Here is a 16,056-nt window from a genome sequence, read left to right on the forward strand (position 1 = left end):
ATATTTGGAACTTAAACTGGCCTCTGATGTGAAGGACAACAAAAAGTCCTTCTATAAATATATTAATAGCAAGAGGAAGGGCAGGGACAACCTCCACTCCTTGGTTGACATGGAAGGAAATGTTGTAACACAGGATGAGGAAAAGGCAGAGGTACTTAACACCTTCTTTACCTCAGTTTTTACTAGCTGGAAAGAACGTCTACCAGACAGCTGGCCTGCAGAACTGGCAGAGGGAGCCAGGGAGCTGCATGGTTTCCCTGTGTTCCATGAGCAAGTGATAGGAGCTCTCCTCAGCAGCTTGGACCCCCACAAGTCCATGGGACCAGATGGGATCCATCCTAGGGTGCTGAGAGAGCTGGCAGATGAGCTGGCCAAGCCACTCTCCATTATTTTTCATCAGTCCTGGCTCACTGGAGAGATCCCAGATGACTGGAAGCTGGCCAACGTGGTACCCATCCACAAGAAGGGCCGGTTGGATGAGCCAGGGAATTACAGGCCTGTCAGCCTGACCTCAGTGCCAGGAAAGATTATGGAGCAGGTCATCCTGAGTGCAATCACGCAACACTTAGAGGATGGCCAAGGGATCAGGCCCAGCCAGCATGGGTTTAGGAAGGGCAGGTCCTGCCTGACCAACCTGATCTCCTTCTATGATCAGGTGACCCGCCTGGTGGATGTGGGGAGGCCTGTAGATGTAGTCTACCTGGACCTCAGCAAGGCCTTTGACACCGTTCCCCATAGCAAACTCCTGGCCAAGCTGTCAGCCCATGGCTTGGATGGGAGCACACTGAGATGGGTTAGGAACTGGCTGGAGGGCCGAGCCCAGAGAGTGGTAGTGAATGGTGCCACATCCAGCTGGCAGCCAGTCACCAGTGGTGTGCCCCAGGGATCAGTACTGGGCCCCTTGCTCTTTAACATCTTTATTGATGATCTGGACGAGGGCATCGAGTCCATCATCAGTAAATTTGCTGACGACACCAAGCTGGGGGCAGGAGTTGATCTGCTGGAGGGTAGAGAGGCTCTGCAGAGGGACCTCGACAGGCTGGGCAGATGGGCAGAGTCCAACGGCATGAGATTGAACACATCCAAGTGCCGGGTTCTGCACATTGGCCACAGCAACCCCATGCAGAGCTACAGGCTGGGGTCAGAGTGGCTCGAGAGCAGTCAGGCTGAGAGGGACCTGGGGGTGCTGGTCGACGGTAGACTGAACATGAGCCTGCAGTGTGCCCAGGCAGCTAAGAGGGCCAATGGCATCCTGGCCTGCATCAGGAACAGTGTGGCCAGCAGGAGCAGGGAGGTCATTCTGCCCCTGTACACTGCACTGGTTAGGCCGCACCTCGAGTACTGTGTCCAGTTCTGGGCCCCTCAGTTTAGGAAGGATGTTGATTTGCTGGAACGAGTCCAGAGAAGAGCAACAAAGTTGGTGAGGGGTTTGGAACATAAGCCCTACGAGGAGAGGCTGAGGGAGCTGGGGTTGCTTAGCCTGGAGAAGAGGAGACTCAGGGGTGACCTTATTACTCTCTACAACTACCTGAAGGGAGGTTGTAGACAGACGGATGTTGGTCTCTTCTCCCAGGCAAGCAGTACCAGATCAAGAGGACACAGTCTCAGGCTGCGCCAGGGGAGATACAGGCTGGATGTTAGAAAAAAGTTCTATACAGAAAGAGTGATTGCACATTGGAATGGGCTGCCTGGGGAGGTGGTGGAGTCGCCATCGCTGGAGGTTTTTAGGAGAAGACTTGACGGGGTGCTTGGTGCCGTGGGTTAGTTGCTTGGGCGGAGTTGGATTGGTTGATGGGTTGGACGCGATGATCTTGAAGGTCTCTTCCAACCTGGTTTATTCTATGTATATTCTATGTATATTCTATGTATAAAATCATAGGACCCGATAGAGCAGGTCCAAGGGAGGACCATGAAAATGATCATAGGGCTGGAACAGCTCTGCTATGAGGACAGGCTAAGGGAGACAGGGTTGTTTAGACTGGGGAAGAGCAGACTCTGAGGAGACCTAATAGCAGCTTTCCAGTACCTGAAGTGAACCTACAAGAAGGTTGTAAAGGGACTCTGTACAAAGACCTGTAGTGATAGGAAAGGGGCAATGCTTTTAAACTAGACAAGAGTAGATTTAGGTTGGATGTTAGGAGGACATTCTTTACTGTGAGAGCAGTGGAACACTGGGACAGGTTGCCCAGCGAGGTAGTTGAGGCCCCATCCTTGGAGATGTTCAAGGTCAGGCTCAACAGGGCTCTGGGCAGCTTGCTCTAATGGAGGATGTCCCTGCTCACTGCAGAGGGGTTGGACTAGACGACCTTTGGAGGTCCCTTCCAACCCAGACCATTCTATGATTAACTGCAAGATTTTTACCTTGGACTGTAGGTGCTGGATCACAACTGTTAATGCTTCAAACTTCTGGCTGCTGCTTGTCAGGATTTTTTTCAGCTGCAGGATGATTCCACTTTGGGTCTCACATTTTGTTTTGTACTGCAACAACTCGGCTGTTTTTGTGACAGCTGAATGCCCATCTGTGGAGGCTCGAGTCTGCGTGCATGAGCTCTTGGGACTCCATGGCTTGCCCTTGTCAACTGAAACACAAACAACAACTAATTACTATGCACTTCATGTAACTTAAAGCACAAGTGCAAAAGAAAAAGTATAAATTCTTATGAACCTATGAAGAGAAAAGGTTATTTCAGTTGTAGTTCAGAGTACATGCTATCATCTGCCAGGTTCATTTCTAGCACCATAATGTTACATACATTTGGTACTTCCTTCTCACCTTCAGGTAGAGTCTGTGGTTTACTTTGCAACATACTCTCCATACCAGGCTTTGAATAAATATTTTCATAAAATGTAAGATCTGTCATCCAACCTATCCAGTAGCTTACTTCCAGCATAAAAGTTGACCATTTCTGTTTGCAATATGTATGTTGTATTTCCTGAATTCAAAACTGTTTTCCCGAGACTTGGCCTTCTTCCTTTCAAAATTTTCATTGCAAAAAACTCCCCTCTCTGAAGCTCAGGTCTGAGCATTTATTTTTTTTAGTGTCAGCAGTTTCAGTCACAAGGATGAGAGTTTAAAAAAATAAATGCTCTAAAATGTAGTAAGTTTCAGGTTTGCCCTGCCACTATTCATGGTCCAAGGGTTACATTGCTGACTTAATATTTTCAGTTGTGTTGCAACCTCAATCCCTTCACAGCACACAATCATTTCATGTCAGAGGAAACCATGTTACATAATCCAGTTCTTGACTCGTAAACACCTGAAGGTTACAGGCTTCTCTGCTGCCTTCAGACTGGAAAGGGAGTACTGTGCAGAGAGGGCCAACCTTCCCCATTTGATCACGCAGGGAACAAGCAAACACTTTTGCAATGAAAAGTTGATGCAATACATAAATAACCCTTGCCAATTTAATCAAGCCACCTAAGCACATTACTTTGTACAGTTTCAACTTAACAAGATTTCCTCAAGATAAAGTGAAAAACCTGAAAGATGAGATTTGAAGGAAAGAAAACAAAACACCCAGGAGCACACGGAAAAAAATGGGGATAGACTAAGGTAAACTAACAAACTGGAAGTACTCGCTCATCAATCCTTTCTGAAACAGGGTTTGAAGGAATAGTTCCAGAGGTGCAAGGTTCAATCACACAACTGGAGATAGTGTTAATAACAAAAGCTTCAATTCCAAATTCATGTTAGTCTGACTGACGTTCAAGTACTGCATGAATACGTCAGTCTTGCACAGACTCCACTTGTTTTCAAAGCATCTGAAAACAAGTTTCTTTTCCAAAATACTGATGTCCTTTGTGCCTCTCCTACTGAGCCTGGTATAAAATTCCTCCTGAACCTATTAATTCTCCAAATAAATCCTCTCTAGGCAAGATTTATGGTCATCCTTCCTAGCCAGAAAATTGTCAGCATACTGCTTTATCATGGGCAGATGCTCTTGTATTCTTGGAGATTTCACTGCACTTCTGCTCAGAGATGCTAGCTATTAAAGAAGGTAACACTCAACATCCTGCAGTTTAATAGTAGAGCTATTAAAAGGTGTAATCAACATAACCCAAATTGAAATATGAATCTGCAGGGGAAATAAAGACCAAGTTTGGCTGCTAGTTCTAGTTAGCTTTTTACCACCATTTAAGTAAATGTGGTCACTTCTTTTTTGGTAATGCACACAAAGTCCTGAATAGACATCTTTAAAATGAATGACAGTTCACATTTGAGAGCCAACCTGTCAGATTTCCAGCAATTGTATGGAGAATACTGTGTTTGGGAAAATACTGGTTACCTTCTGAAGCTCCTTCAAAAAAGACACAAGTGACAACAATCATGAAGGTGGAAGGAGCAAGGACTAGAGAATAAACATGAAGAGTCACTCCTTCCCTGCCCTAATACCTCATATACTCCTACTCACATATTCCACCTCCCCTCCTGAATGCTCTACTTACAATAAATAGAGAATTAGAGCACTCTTCTTGATTTAAGGGTACTGGGTAAATTCACTGATACAGATGGTGATGCCATCATTTAATTAACTATATTAAATTACTTCTACATCCATCAGACCCTGTCAGAGCTGCATTAAACCTGAACAGATGTTTGCAGACAATTTTCATTAAAAAAAAAAAAAAGGGGGGAGGGGAACCCCACACCACAAAAAATAGCCCACTCCATCATATACTGTTACCTAATCAAGTTAGTTAATTTAAATACAGTGATACAATAGCTAACCACAAACAAGATGACTCCATCAATACACTTCACACCACTGCTTTTCTCATGGAGCCCAGACTACCAGGTCCTTTCCTAGAAGCTCCTTCAAACATCCAACCAAGGCAAGCCTGCATACTACACTAAAAAAAGCTGAACAAAACCCATGCACTGGAAAAATCCAGTGACATTCCTGTTGGCAATTTTATCATAGATATGTGCTAGACACAGCCACTTCAAATGCTGAAAAGCATTTCACTGCTAGCATGAACCTTCTGTAGCATGAGCTGCCTCTACAGATTAACACCAGCGACACTCCAATGCTTATTTATGGCCTGTGTACCTCTGGGCAATGACAGATTGCTTCCAGATTCATATAAAAGCATGCTGTTGTGTCAAAACAAAAGTCATGCTTTCACTAAAACAAAAGACTGCAAGTCTAATTACTGATACAACACGTTAGTGTTGGGCTCTAATTTAAAGACAGTACTGGTTACCAGCCCAAGTCCTCCTCAGTTCTGCTTTCTTACTAGTAACCTTTACACTTGCTCTGCTTTATAACTTCTACCCTCCAGTTAGGTTCTGGACTCCTCTCCAACAGTATCAAAACCAAACTGTTCCCAAAATAGCTGAAGTACTCAATTTCTGAAAGACAGAAAATCAGATGTTCAAGCAGAGCAAGTAGTACAGTAACCAGATAGAATCACTATCTAATGTCCTATCCTTATTCATCCCACTAAAAGAAAACCAAAAAAAACTATAACAGTGGTTTTGCAAAGACTAAGCCTTTTCTTTTTATCAACTGCATCATTCACAGAAGATTCATTATATTGCTGCAAAAATAATATCCCATGACTTTGGAGAAGGTTCAAAAAATCCTTCCACTTTCTCTACAGTTGCTACTCTGACTCCAGTAGCTGACTCCAGTTCTTTGGGGAGAATATGAGACCCATTCCAAGCTTTTCTACAGAGCAAATTGTTTCCCATATGGAGCTGCTCTAGTTAACAGGTGTTCAGAAGCAAGAAACACACAACTGTCTGTAGAGTAAGGTGTGGTCTGTAAACTTACATTTAAGTGCTGGGTTATTGCCCATACTTGACTGGCTATTACAGAGCTTGCCTTGTTGCGCCAATGCCATGAACCGCTCTATCCTGTGCCCTATTGCTGCATTACCAGATGAAATATTTATCACCCACTTTTTGGTTTACATGCCCAAATTTAAGCCTTCTTTTGCCTCTCATAGCATGTGCTGGGAAGGTCTATGCAGTAATGTCTACACTAGCAAGAAATTATTTTCTTTAAACAAGAGATTCAACTTAAGAAAACCCCAACATTTCTTAAAAGCATTCCAAACAGCCTAAACAAACTACTTGAAAAGCACAAATAGGAACAGCCTCACTTCTCTCCCCACACTTTTGCAGTCACCATTTTCTTACCCCTAAGCACCTTCTTTTCACATTCCTCATCCAAACTGTTAGCTTCCACAGGTTTTTCAAAACCTGTGTGTGTCTTCTGCAAGCATCTTTCAAAGAAACATCCTTGTTCAATGTTTTCTCTTGGAGGAAGGTGAAGGCTGGTAAAAACTTTGTGCCTCTCCTCCATTTTCTGGAAAGCCTTGTCTACACATGTTAAGTTGGTGCTCACTTCTTTGATCAATAAGACCAGATCAGCTTGAGTATTTAATCGAGTTTCCATTTCTTCTCTTACTCGCTGGATTTCCTCAAGTACAGTTCTTATATCCAAATGACTGGACTTCATCTCTGCTTTGAGATCTTCTTTCACCTGTTGCTGACTCCTCTGCAGTGCTAACACTGTCCTGATTTCCTTTTGAGATGTTTCCACATCATGCTTTAGTTCCTTCTGTCCAGCCTGCATTGCCTCTTGACTAGCTTTAACTTCTGCCAACAGAGCAGCAAGGCACTCCATCCCAAACCCACAGGAGTCACAGGACCTCTTCCAGTGTCACAGCTTCCAAGCAGTCAGGAACACTTGTGAACTAGTAGCAGATTTCCCCAGATAGCCAGAGAGCTGGTACATAGCCCTTGGTATGATATCCTACCTCAATTCACAGCATGCTGCCATGAAGGTACTAGGCAAAATTCTAGCACAAGGCGAGACAAAGGCCCTAAATAAAACACTTCAATAAGCAGGGCTCTAAAGCCAGAGCTCCTTCTCAGGACTCAGCCAGAGCACTAATCAGTTTAATTGGCAGATTATGCCACACCTGAATTTTTTAAAATCTTTTGCTGACATCACTGTAGGTGGGACGTCACCCCAAAAGCCACTCCCAACAGCCATTTGATCTGCGCATCAATAAAAGTACGCCCGGGCATCAGTAACCGGGTTTGTTGCAACACAGTCAAACACTGCGAGGCGGCAGCGGCCCTTTCTTTCCAACACAAAGGCTCAAAAGGAGCCAGAATTGCCTGCAGGAGCTGAAAAACAAACAGCTCGACAGTGCTTAGTTATTACAATTGTATATTCAACACGGTGATATATTCAACACCGTGTATATTCAACCTGTCCTTTTGCTAATGTTTGCAGTGAGGGTCCAGGAGTAGATCTGTGAGCACCTTGGACACTGTCCACTCCCACTGAATGCCCTCCTCATTCCCACAGCTAGCCATGCTCTCTTAGCAATCTTTAGAAGAATCCAGATCCTGAGGAAGCCCTCTAGGTCATAAACAATAAATAGTTACCACAGCAACATAGGAAAACTGACTAATGAGTTATTTTTGGCACATTAAGGATGCTGCCTTTCAGCTACCAGGTCTGTGTTAACTATGTAAAAGCTATTGTTTCTTACTTCTAAGCACAGAACTCATAACTGGTCTAGGCTCTATGTAAAACCTGGTAGATTAATGACATGAGGCTGTCAGTTGTTATGTTACACAGGAGCTTAATTACCCAGTCCTTGTATTCAATTTGGAAAAAGAAAAAAGAGCACCACAATGTAGATCTTGCTCCATGGAAGAAGTCAAGTTCCGCCTTTAGTAAGATGAGATGGTATTCAGCATAACACCCAGCATTCAGAGCTTGCAATGAAAGTTTACTCTTTACTTTTCAGTTTGCTTCCTACACTCAACCAGGCATACTCTTAGGACCAGGAAGGTATCAAAGGCACATCCACACAGAGCACCTCACAGCTTGCAGGTATCTCCTGTCTTGCTATCACAGTGGTATCACAGCCCCTAATAGACACAATACAAGTGGTGGAGCTTCTTTCCAGGTTTCTATCACCTGCTAGGTGGTCAGAAATATCTGATGAGATTTCCCCAGCACAGTTACAGGCTGCAGGTGTAGTTTCTTCCTCCTTCAGCCCCCTTGCCCCATTTCTAGCTCAGGAGCTCTTGGGAATAGCTATCCAGCATTAATATTTACATACAGTTACCACTAAGGACTGGTACACAAAACAGACTGCAGAAGCAAAATCTGAAGTTTGAATTCAGGTAACATCTTTGACAAAAGATTTAGATAGGTAAAGAGTGCCAGGTATGAGCACCAGCAATATTTCTGCACCCCTAGACCAAAAGCTTCAGTAATTCAGGTGAGCAGTATAACCTCAACCTTCCAACCTTCCCCATACCTTAGTTGTTGCTAAAAATCTCACAAATAGAGGTAAAAGATTTGCAAAGATCTTATCAGACACCTCCTGTCAGCAAATTGGAATCCAGTTGAATTGATTTCCACTGGTTCTAGTATGATACAGGTGCAGAATGGGTCCCTCTGTTTGAGGGATTGTATTCACCAGGCTTAGTGATGTAACCACCCAAGATCTAACTTCCTGGCAGCCCCAAAGGCCCCCCTCTTCTTTCTCCATGTGTGCACCCACTCCAGTTGGTGCTCTCTGCTGTAGGATAATAAGCTCTCCTTGGAAACAAGTCCTGCTCTATATGAAAATATTAATTCTTCCTGGAATGTTATCAGTGTGTTTGTTACTTTCCTCACTCAAGCTGAGAGATCAGATCTCTAAGGACCGGTGATTTGGAAGGTCACCTTCTTTATATAGCTTCCAGGCAGCTTTCCTTTGCTTTTCTGCAATCTGAAAGACACTTTTCAAAAACTTAACTGAAATTAAATTTGTGAGTAAATACTACAAAGCCAACTGAAAGTCTACAGAGGTTGCTGGTACTTTGAAGTTCACAACCTGTCTTTCAACATGAATACTTCATGGCAAACGACACACAAACAATAGCTTTCAGCAATGCACAACCTTCCCCATCCAGAATTTATCCTCTGGGAATTACCAATTCCTGCTGCTTCTGTTCTGACTATGCTGTCTCTAGCCTTGATACAACTCAGGTATTTTAATATTTTCTCCTCTTCAGGTGAAAAACTCTCCTGATTTCATACACTATCAGAAGTTAAACACTGATGTGGCTTTCCTCTCAAGAATAACTAGAAAACTGGCCTAATTGGGTGGGATGTTTAGGGGCTTTTTTGTTGGTGGTGGTTTTGGTTTTATTGGGGGTTTGGATGTTTGTAGTGTGATGCTGTTTTATTGTTATTCTTTTAAAAAGTATTTCTTCTGCTTTCTGAAAATACAGAAATCCTTTTACACAACTAGCTACCAGCAAACACAAACCATCTCTATTTACAAGAATAAAATCCCTCAAGTCAAAATATCTGAGAGAAATCCGTGCATAGTTTTGAAGTCAACACAGAAACTTGCTACACCACAGTAATGGTTATGTTTTACAATATTAAGTAATACAGCAAATATGAAATACTAAGAGTTTACACAAAGCTTACAGTAAATCCTACCCAAAAAAAAAAAAACAACCCTTACTTTGCCAGGATGGTTTCAAATCCTGAATGGATGGCCAATTTGTGCAACTAGGAATGGGGTCTGCCTTAGAACAGCAGCCAGACACTTTCACTTTCCAAACATGAAAGAGGAAGCACCTAGCTGCTTCTATATATTGACCTTTCCTTTTTTCCAAAAAGTCTGGTTTACAATTACTTATAACTACTAATTGAACACACTCCCCCATGGCAAAAAAAAACACAACACCAAAATGTAAGAAAAAACAACAACTCTTCCCTGGACTTCTTAGTGTCAGGCTGGCAAAGAAGTTTCAGAATTAACGAGAAAGACCAAATTAAAAATGAAAAGGTCTAGAGAAGTTTGCAGAACAGAGTACATGCTACACAGGAGGGAACATTTGTACAAGAGTATGTTCCTGCAAACAAGGTATATACTCAGATTTATGAAATCAGCTAAACTACAATTAAAATACTGAAATGAATGTAAAGAAATGTTGCCCACACATCCCACAACACAAACTGACCCAAGCTGTGGAAAGCATTACAAAACATGCATCCTGTACAATATTAACAGTCATGAAACACAGCTAACTCTGTTCAGTGGAGTTTGGGCCTGGCTCAAATTTCTCCAAATACACTGACAAACATGAAATTAAACTTAAAGGTCCACCTGGCTTTGCTAGACTTTGAAAAACACAGACTTACATTCCTGACCTCTACTCCAGATGCTTTATGTCTTCCTCCTGTAAGCAAGCTAGCCCCATTGATGCACTACTGCATGACCCACAGGTCTGATACTGGGTTTTTTCCCCTTCGGGAGTTATTAAATGCCACTATCACATCTGAATCCATGACTGAGCACGTAACTTCACCTTGTTAATCTTTACACAGCTAGTTCTGCATCCTCAAAAAAATCTCTACAATTCTCCCACCACCCTTCTGCCCACATACCCCCCTGCTGTGACACATACCAGCTATTTGAGCAATGCAGGAGAAAGGCTAATCAACCATTTGATTTCATGGCTTTGACTTTAAAGTTTGCCTTGTGACAAGCTATGGCACTGCAGAGAGGGAGACTTAAGAACATCCATAGAAATAAGGAAGCTGTTGGGTTTAATCTGCAGCAGTACATACATTATCTTTGAGAGGATCTGGAAATCTGGTTAGCTGTAAATTGTCACTCTAAATTCTTTCGAAGCTGCTCTGGGCTATAAACCCATGGAGCAGCTTCAGACAAATATACAGGGAAAGCAGTCACAAAACTAAATTAATGGTTTCTGCAGAGGGCTTGATAGGCTAGACTTGGGATGAAAGTCTTCTAACTACTGATCTACTCCTTAGCTTGGTCAACTATAAATTTTGCCTGCATCCAGCTCAGCAAGTGGTGAACACACATCTTCCTGATGTGCCTCAGAGTAGAGGCTGGTGACTACACAAACACAGACTGCTGAAGGAGTAATCTTCCATTTCTAGGCTCTGCCTTAGGCCTGTCTGTATAAGCTGGTGCAGACAGTCCCAACTTGCTCTGTTCGTACATCAAGCACGTCAGTCATGAGCCAGTTCCAGTCCATAGGAAAGAGATTTAATTTTTCAATGTTGTGCCTGCATAATTTGCCCAACTGAAATTCTGAAGATGTTGCTATACCTCAGAAACTCTTCTAGCTATTTATCCAGCTGATCTTGTCTCAGAAACAGCACTCTCATGTTGCATCTCCCCCCTCATCAACACGGTCTGAAGCTGACAGTCTCAAGCTGTGCCAAGGGAGGTTTAGGCTGGATGTTAGGAAGGAGTTCTGTATAGAAAGAGTGATTGGCCATTGGAACGGGCTGCCCAGGGAGGTGGTGGAATCACCATCACTGGAGATGTTTAGGAAGAGACTTGATAGAGCGGTTGGTGCCATGGTTTAGTTGATTAGTGTTGGATGATAGGTTGGACTCAATCTCAAAGGTCTCTTCCAACCTGGTTAGTTCTATTCTAGTCAAGACAACTAAATACTTTCTAGAGCAGAACTGCAGCTCTCCCTCCTTTCCTTTTATTATAAACTCTTGAGATTCCTTTCTTTAGTCACTAGTCAGGAACATCAGCTTATTTTAGCTGCTACCAAACCCTTTTCAAGGTATTCTGAACAAAACAAGCAGTAACCATCGCAGAGGCTTTAAAAAAGTTTGCAAGAACTAAGCATTTAACTGCAGGCAGGTAGAATCTGACCTAGGTGCTTAAACGGACATAGCAGGGTTAAAACATACACAGCAGAAATCCATCTGTCTTTCTTTGCAGAAGTAAAAAGGTCTTTCAGCACATTTTTTCTGAAGTGCTAGTACAGCCTGGAGAAGTGCAGAATCATCACATATTCCAAACATGCTGCCTGAAGTACTGTTTTTGAAGTCTGTCTATCCTCTCATGCCTATTCATCCATTTACTTACAGTATTACATAGCACTGATTTTAGCCCCAGTACAGCATTTTAAATCCCTTTTTGTTCCTCACTTCTAGCCACAGAACAGCAGAAAGGAAGGGGAAGTCTCAGATGTATTTACATACTTCAAAGAGCTCTGTGCCTGTTGAATGTTTTAATTGCATTCTTAACACACACATCTTGCAGCACTGGCAATACTGGGTTTCATGCTGGCAGGAGCAAGTCTCTGCTGAAGCAGAGCCTATTAGCATGTCCAATGCTTCCCTGTCCGTTACAGTGCTGCCTATTAGGTAAGAAAACAAATATTTTTGAACCACAGCAGAGTCCTGCAGCCTAGATCTGTTACCCAGAAACTGTAATATACCACATGCAGCTTTTATTAACTTCCTGCTTGTAGACAGAAGAAATGGAGCGTGTGAACCAAGGTTGCCATTTTCACACAGAGAAGGATGGAAGAGGAAACCTATGCAAATTCAAGAAAGCCAAGAGATACCATGTAAGGCCAGTTTTCCAACTGCATACCTTTCTAAGAGAGCTCTTGCACAATCAGCAAAGGCTCAGCAACCCTGAGCAGTCCTTAACTCCTGCACAAGGGTTCTTCAGACAGATGTAAACCAAATCATTGCCAGTTAATCTGATACTTCTAACTCTTTCAGGCTCTTTAGTGATAACCCATGGTGTGTAGCAAGGCCTCTGCCTCACAGTGCGGCAGTATGGACTTCTCCTGCTGGGTCATAAACGTGCCACTGCCTTCTTTTTGTGGGAGGAGAAAGCTCTTCCTGCAAGAGACACTGGGGGCAGTCATGAATTCAAGGAAAGAAAAATACCAGCAATCCAAGCATGACATTGCAATAATGTTCCCAGATAAGCCTCAGTACATCTTTCCAATTCCTACCCCAACAAACTCTTACGCACCTGACAGCCTTTGAACCAGGTTCCTTGTGGGTACATACCCATTACAATTAGTCATCTATTAAAGCCCCAGTGTTTCTCAAACAAAAACACACTTTCATCCAACTGATTAACAATGACACATCCTTGCTACCCTAAGATGTCACCTGTCCTGTGGAATATGGCTTCTGAGCTTGTACAACTGTTTTAGGACACCATCAAATGCACTACTGACTGCCTGAACACAGCACTTTTCCTCCTAGAGGAAGCATGTTAATGACACACATTTTCATCTGCCAGTAATTTGGTATGCTTTGTTGCTTACTTACTAAGCATAGAGAGTCTCCATGTTGCATAAGCCTCACTCACACTTCTGAAGATTGTAATTTATGTTTTAAAAACACATTCTCATAATACTGAAGCTAGAAAGTAGATTATGATGTTTGTAAAGATACCTAAACTACATCAGAGAAAATGCATTACTTGCAATTTGCTGACAGCTTCCAAAACTAAAAGCACAGAGACAAGGTGTAGCTCAACCCAGGTAATCACTGCAAGTCCCCAGTCAAACAGCTCATGCATTTTTGAAAGAGTAAGTTCTGAAGGAAAGTTGGTCATCATCACTCTCTTGAACTCTGCTTTACACTGTCTTAGCACTACACATTCCTTTGTCAGTTCACCAGTAGCTGGTAGACTGACATTCCAGTCTTGATGATGATGACGACAAATTTAGTACCAGGTGAAAGGATGTCAAGTGGCTACACATTTTGTCAACCCTAGTAGTAGTGCCTTGTTAAAAGTAAGATAAGAATTTAAGAAACACTTTAAAATAGCAATGATGACATTTTTTAGCAGATTAGAAGATTGGATGGGATAATCTCCACAAGGAACATTTCACAAAGGATTTAAGGAGTCCCAGACTTGGTCATTAAGTGTGTAATTAATGTATCAGACAGATGTCTGTTTGCTGAATGCATAGTACACGTGCAAGCCTGACTAATACTCTGAAATCTCAGTCTTGTGCCCATAACACTTTATGTACCATGGGCCTATCACTAGCTGAGTCCTGAACACTTAATATACAAACTGATTTTGTCTTAATATTGCATTCACAAAATATATAGTCATGCTTACTGGAACTGTAACATCTAGAAGTGAATTAGGTTTTTCACCTAGCTAATGCACTGTCAAGGGTTAGTGCCACTAAATGAGTGACAGACACTCTACTAGCCCCTCTCCCTTCCACATTCCTGAAATGCCCACCTGCCCAAAGAACCAAGCACAGAGTGGTGTGGAGCACTAATGTTCTTTACTCCCCCTCGCTCCTATTTCCTCTGTCTTTTCTCTCCATTTCCACCTCCCGTACAAGAAGTTGCTCCTGGTAGTCTGGTGCCCTCTACTGCTTCATCACAAGTACAGGACATGGCATATTTTGGCCCTTCATTCTGCAGCCTCTATCAGGATCCAGAGTCAAATGGTAGAGGGAATCCCACCACAATTACTTCATACCGTCTGCAAGCCCTTACCAGATCCCATTAACTGCCACTCTAGGGCAATCACTTCTTCTTACCTGATCCCTTCTTCTTACCTCCACATTCCTCTTGGATGTGCTCATACAATCACAGAACAGTTCAGTTTAGAAGGCACCTGTCATGGGCAATGACATCTTCCATGTTGCTCAAAGCCCCATCCAACCAGGTCTTGAACACTTCCAGGGAGGGGCATCCATAATTTCTTTGGGCAACCTGTTCCAGTGCCTCACCACCCTCACAATAAAGAATTTTGTTTTAATATCTAATCTAGACTACCCCTTTTCAATTTGAAGCCATTACCCCTCATCCTATCCCTACATTCCCTGATAAAGAGTCCTTCCCCACCTTTCCTGTTGGCTCCCTTTAAGGAATGGAAGGCTATTATAAGGTCTCCCACTCAGGGCTGCCCATTTCCCTATTTGCAGATACTTAGGCATGTGTGGTGTTACAAGAAGCCTGCAATGTATGCACATGTGTAGGGAACCACCACACAGCAGAATATTGTCAAGACATTTCCTCTCTTTCAGAAGATCCTAGCTTTCACATGTGGTTGTGGGGTTAGAAAGGCTGAAGAACAGCAAGAAAGGAAAAAGCAATGAGGGGCAGCAGTTGAACTTACTCCTTCCCTCAGTACTGCAGTCCATCTACTATGCTCAGCATCAGAAACTGGTCCGGAAGAAGCCTCCAGAAACTATTTACATAGCTCCTACTTGAGGCAAAGTAAACACTACATAGACATAAAAGGCATTTTACCAGACTGCTCAACTGTTCCAAGTCTTACCACTAACAAATGCAGGGGAGAGTTTTTTCATACTTTTTCCTCCAGCTCAAACCTGATCTGATTTCATGCAGATTACAACCACTGACTATAATCTCTCTACATGACACATCTCATGCAGATACTAACAGGGTACCTGAAAAGTTTTCTTTTTTTTTGCTCTCACACATACATGACAGTCTAGGAAGTCAGATATGTAGACAGTTTAACTATTTTGCAACAACTTTTTACCTTGCTTCTTTCCAAAAGGGCGGCATTCAAAGTATGGTGGGAATAAACATCAAGTAACTGGGAGATACTGTTACTTACAAATCCAATTAAGAGTAGTTAACAGACTTTTCTTTTTTAAAATCACAAGTTTTATTCTAGATCTGTTTATCAAACTTGGCTCCCACAATCCTAGATTTTAGCAGATAATTGCAGGATGAACTCCAAAAAATCCAAACAGGATTCTTGCAGCATATGGAATTAAGCCTTTGATAGTCACTTTCTGCTTATATATTATGGAGGTTTAATTTGTTACAATAAAGGCAAAAAAGCCCAAGCAACCTACTCAGAACTAATTTCAAATTTTAACTGAATTACCCAACTTCATCAATTGTGCCTGCCTTAGGTACATGGAGTGATTCTTCCTTCAAAAGCATCAGAACATTGACTAGCTCATCTTAATGCCAGATTCAGGAATTTATTATTTCTAGTTTTTCTGAGTTAGTCTTTCAGAATAAGAGTCTATTTAAGGCTCAGTAATTTGCAAGGAACCATAATCTTTCCTTGAGATCAGCTGTACAAAGAGGACCTGTAAAACATTTCTTAGACCACAGGACTAGCACATTAATATGCATCATCATTTCTTGTGCAGTTATCCGTAGCGATCTCGGATGGAGAGGACAGAGTGGCTTTTAGTTTGAACTCAGAAGCTATTTATTCAATCACACTAGTATGAGCTGATGTTATATGACTGTA

At 42.5% G+C, this 16,056-nt stretch overlaps 1 protein-coding gene across 3 annotated transcripts in view; it reads right to left on the reverse strand.

The window, feature by feature from the left end:
* Nucleotides 1-16,056, reverse strand: part of MTUS1 (microtubule associated scaffold protein 1) — a 97,094-nt gene that overhangs the window by 32,698 nt on the left and 48,340 nt on the right. For all 3 annotated transcript variants that reach the window (XM_009904853.2, XM_054164518.1, XM_009904855.2), the window contains one exon: nt 2,362-2,579. In XM_009904853.2, coding sequence (XP_009903155.2) covers nt 2,362-2,579 — 218 coding nt within the window. The remainder of the gene's footprint in view (nt 1-2,361; nt 2,580-16,056) is intronic.

The sequence above is a fragment of the Dryobates pubescens genome, chromosome 1 (assembly GCF_014839835.1).
Source record: "Dryobates pubescens isolate bDryPub1 chromosome 1, bDryPub1.pri, whole genome shotgun sequence".
NCBI lineage: Eukaryota > Metazoa > Chordata > Aves > Piciformes > Picidae > Dryobates > Dryobates pubescens.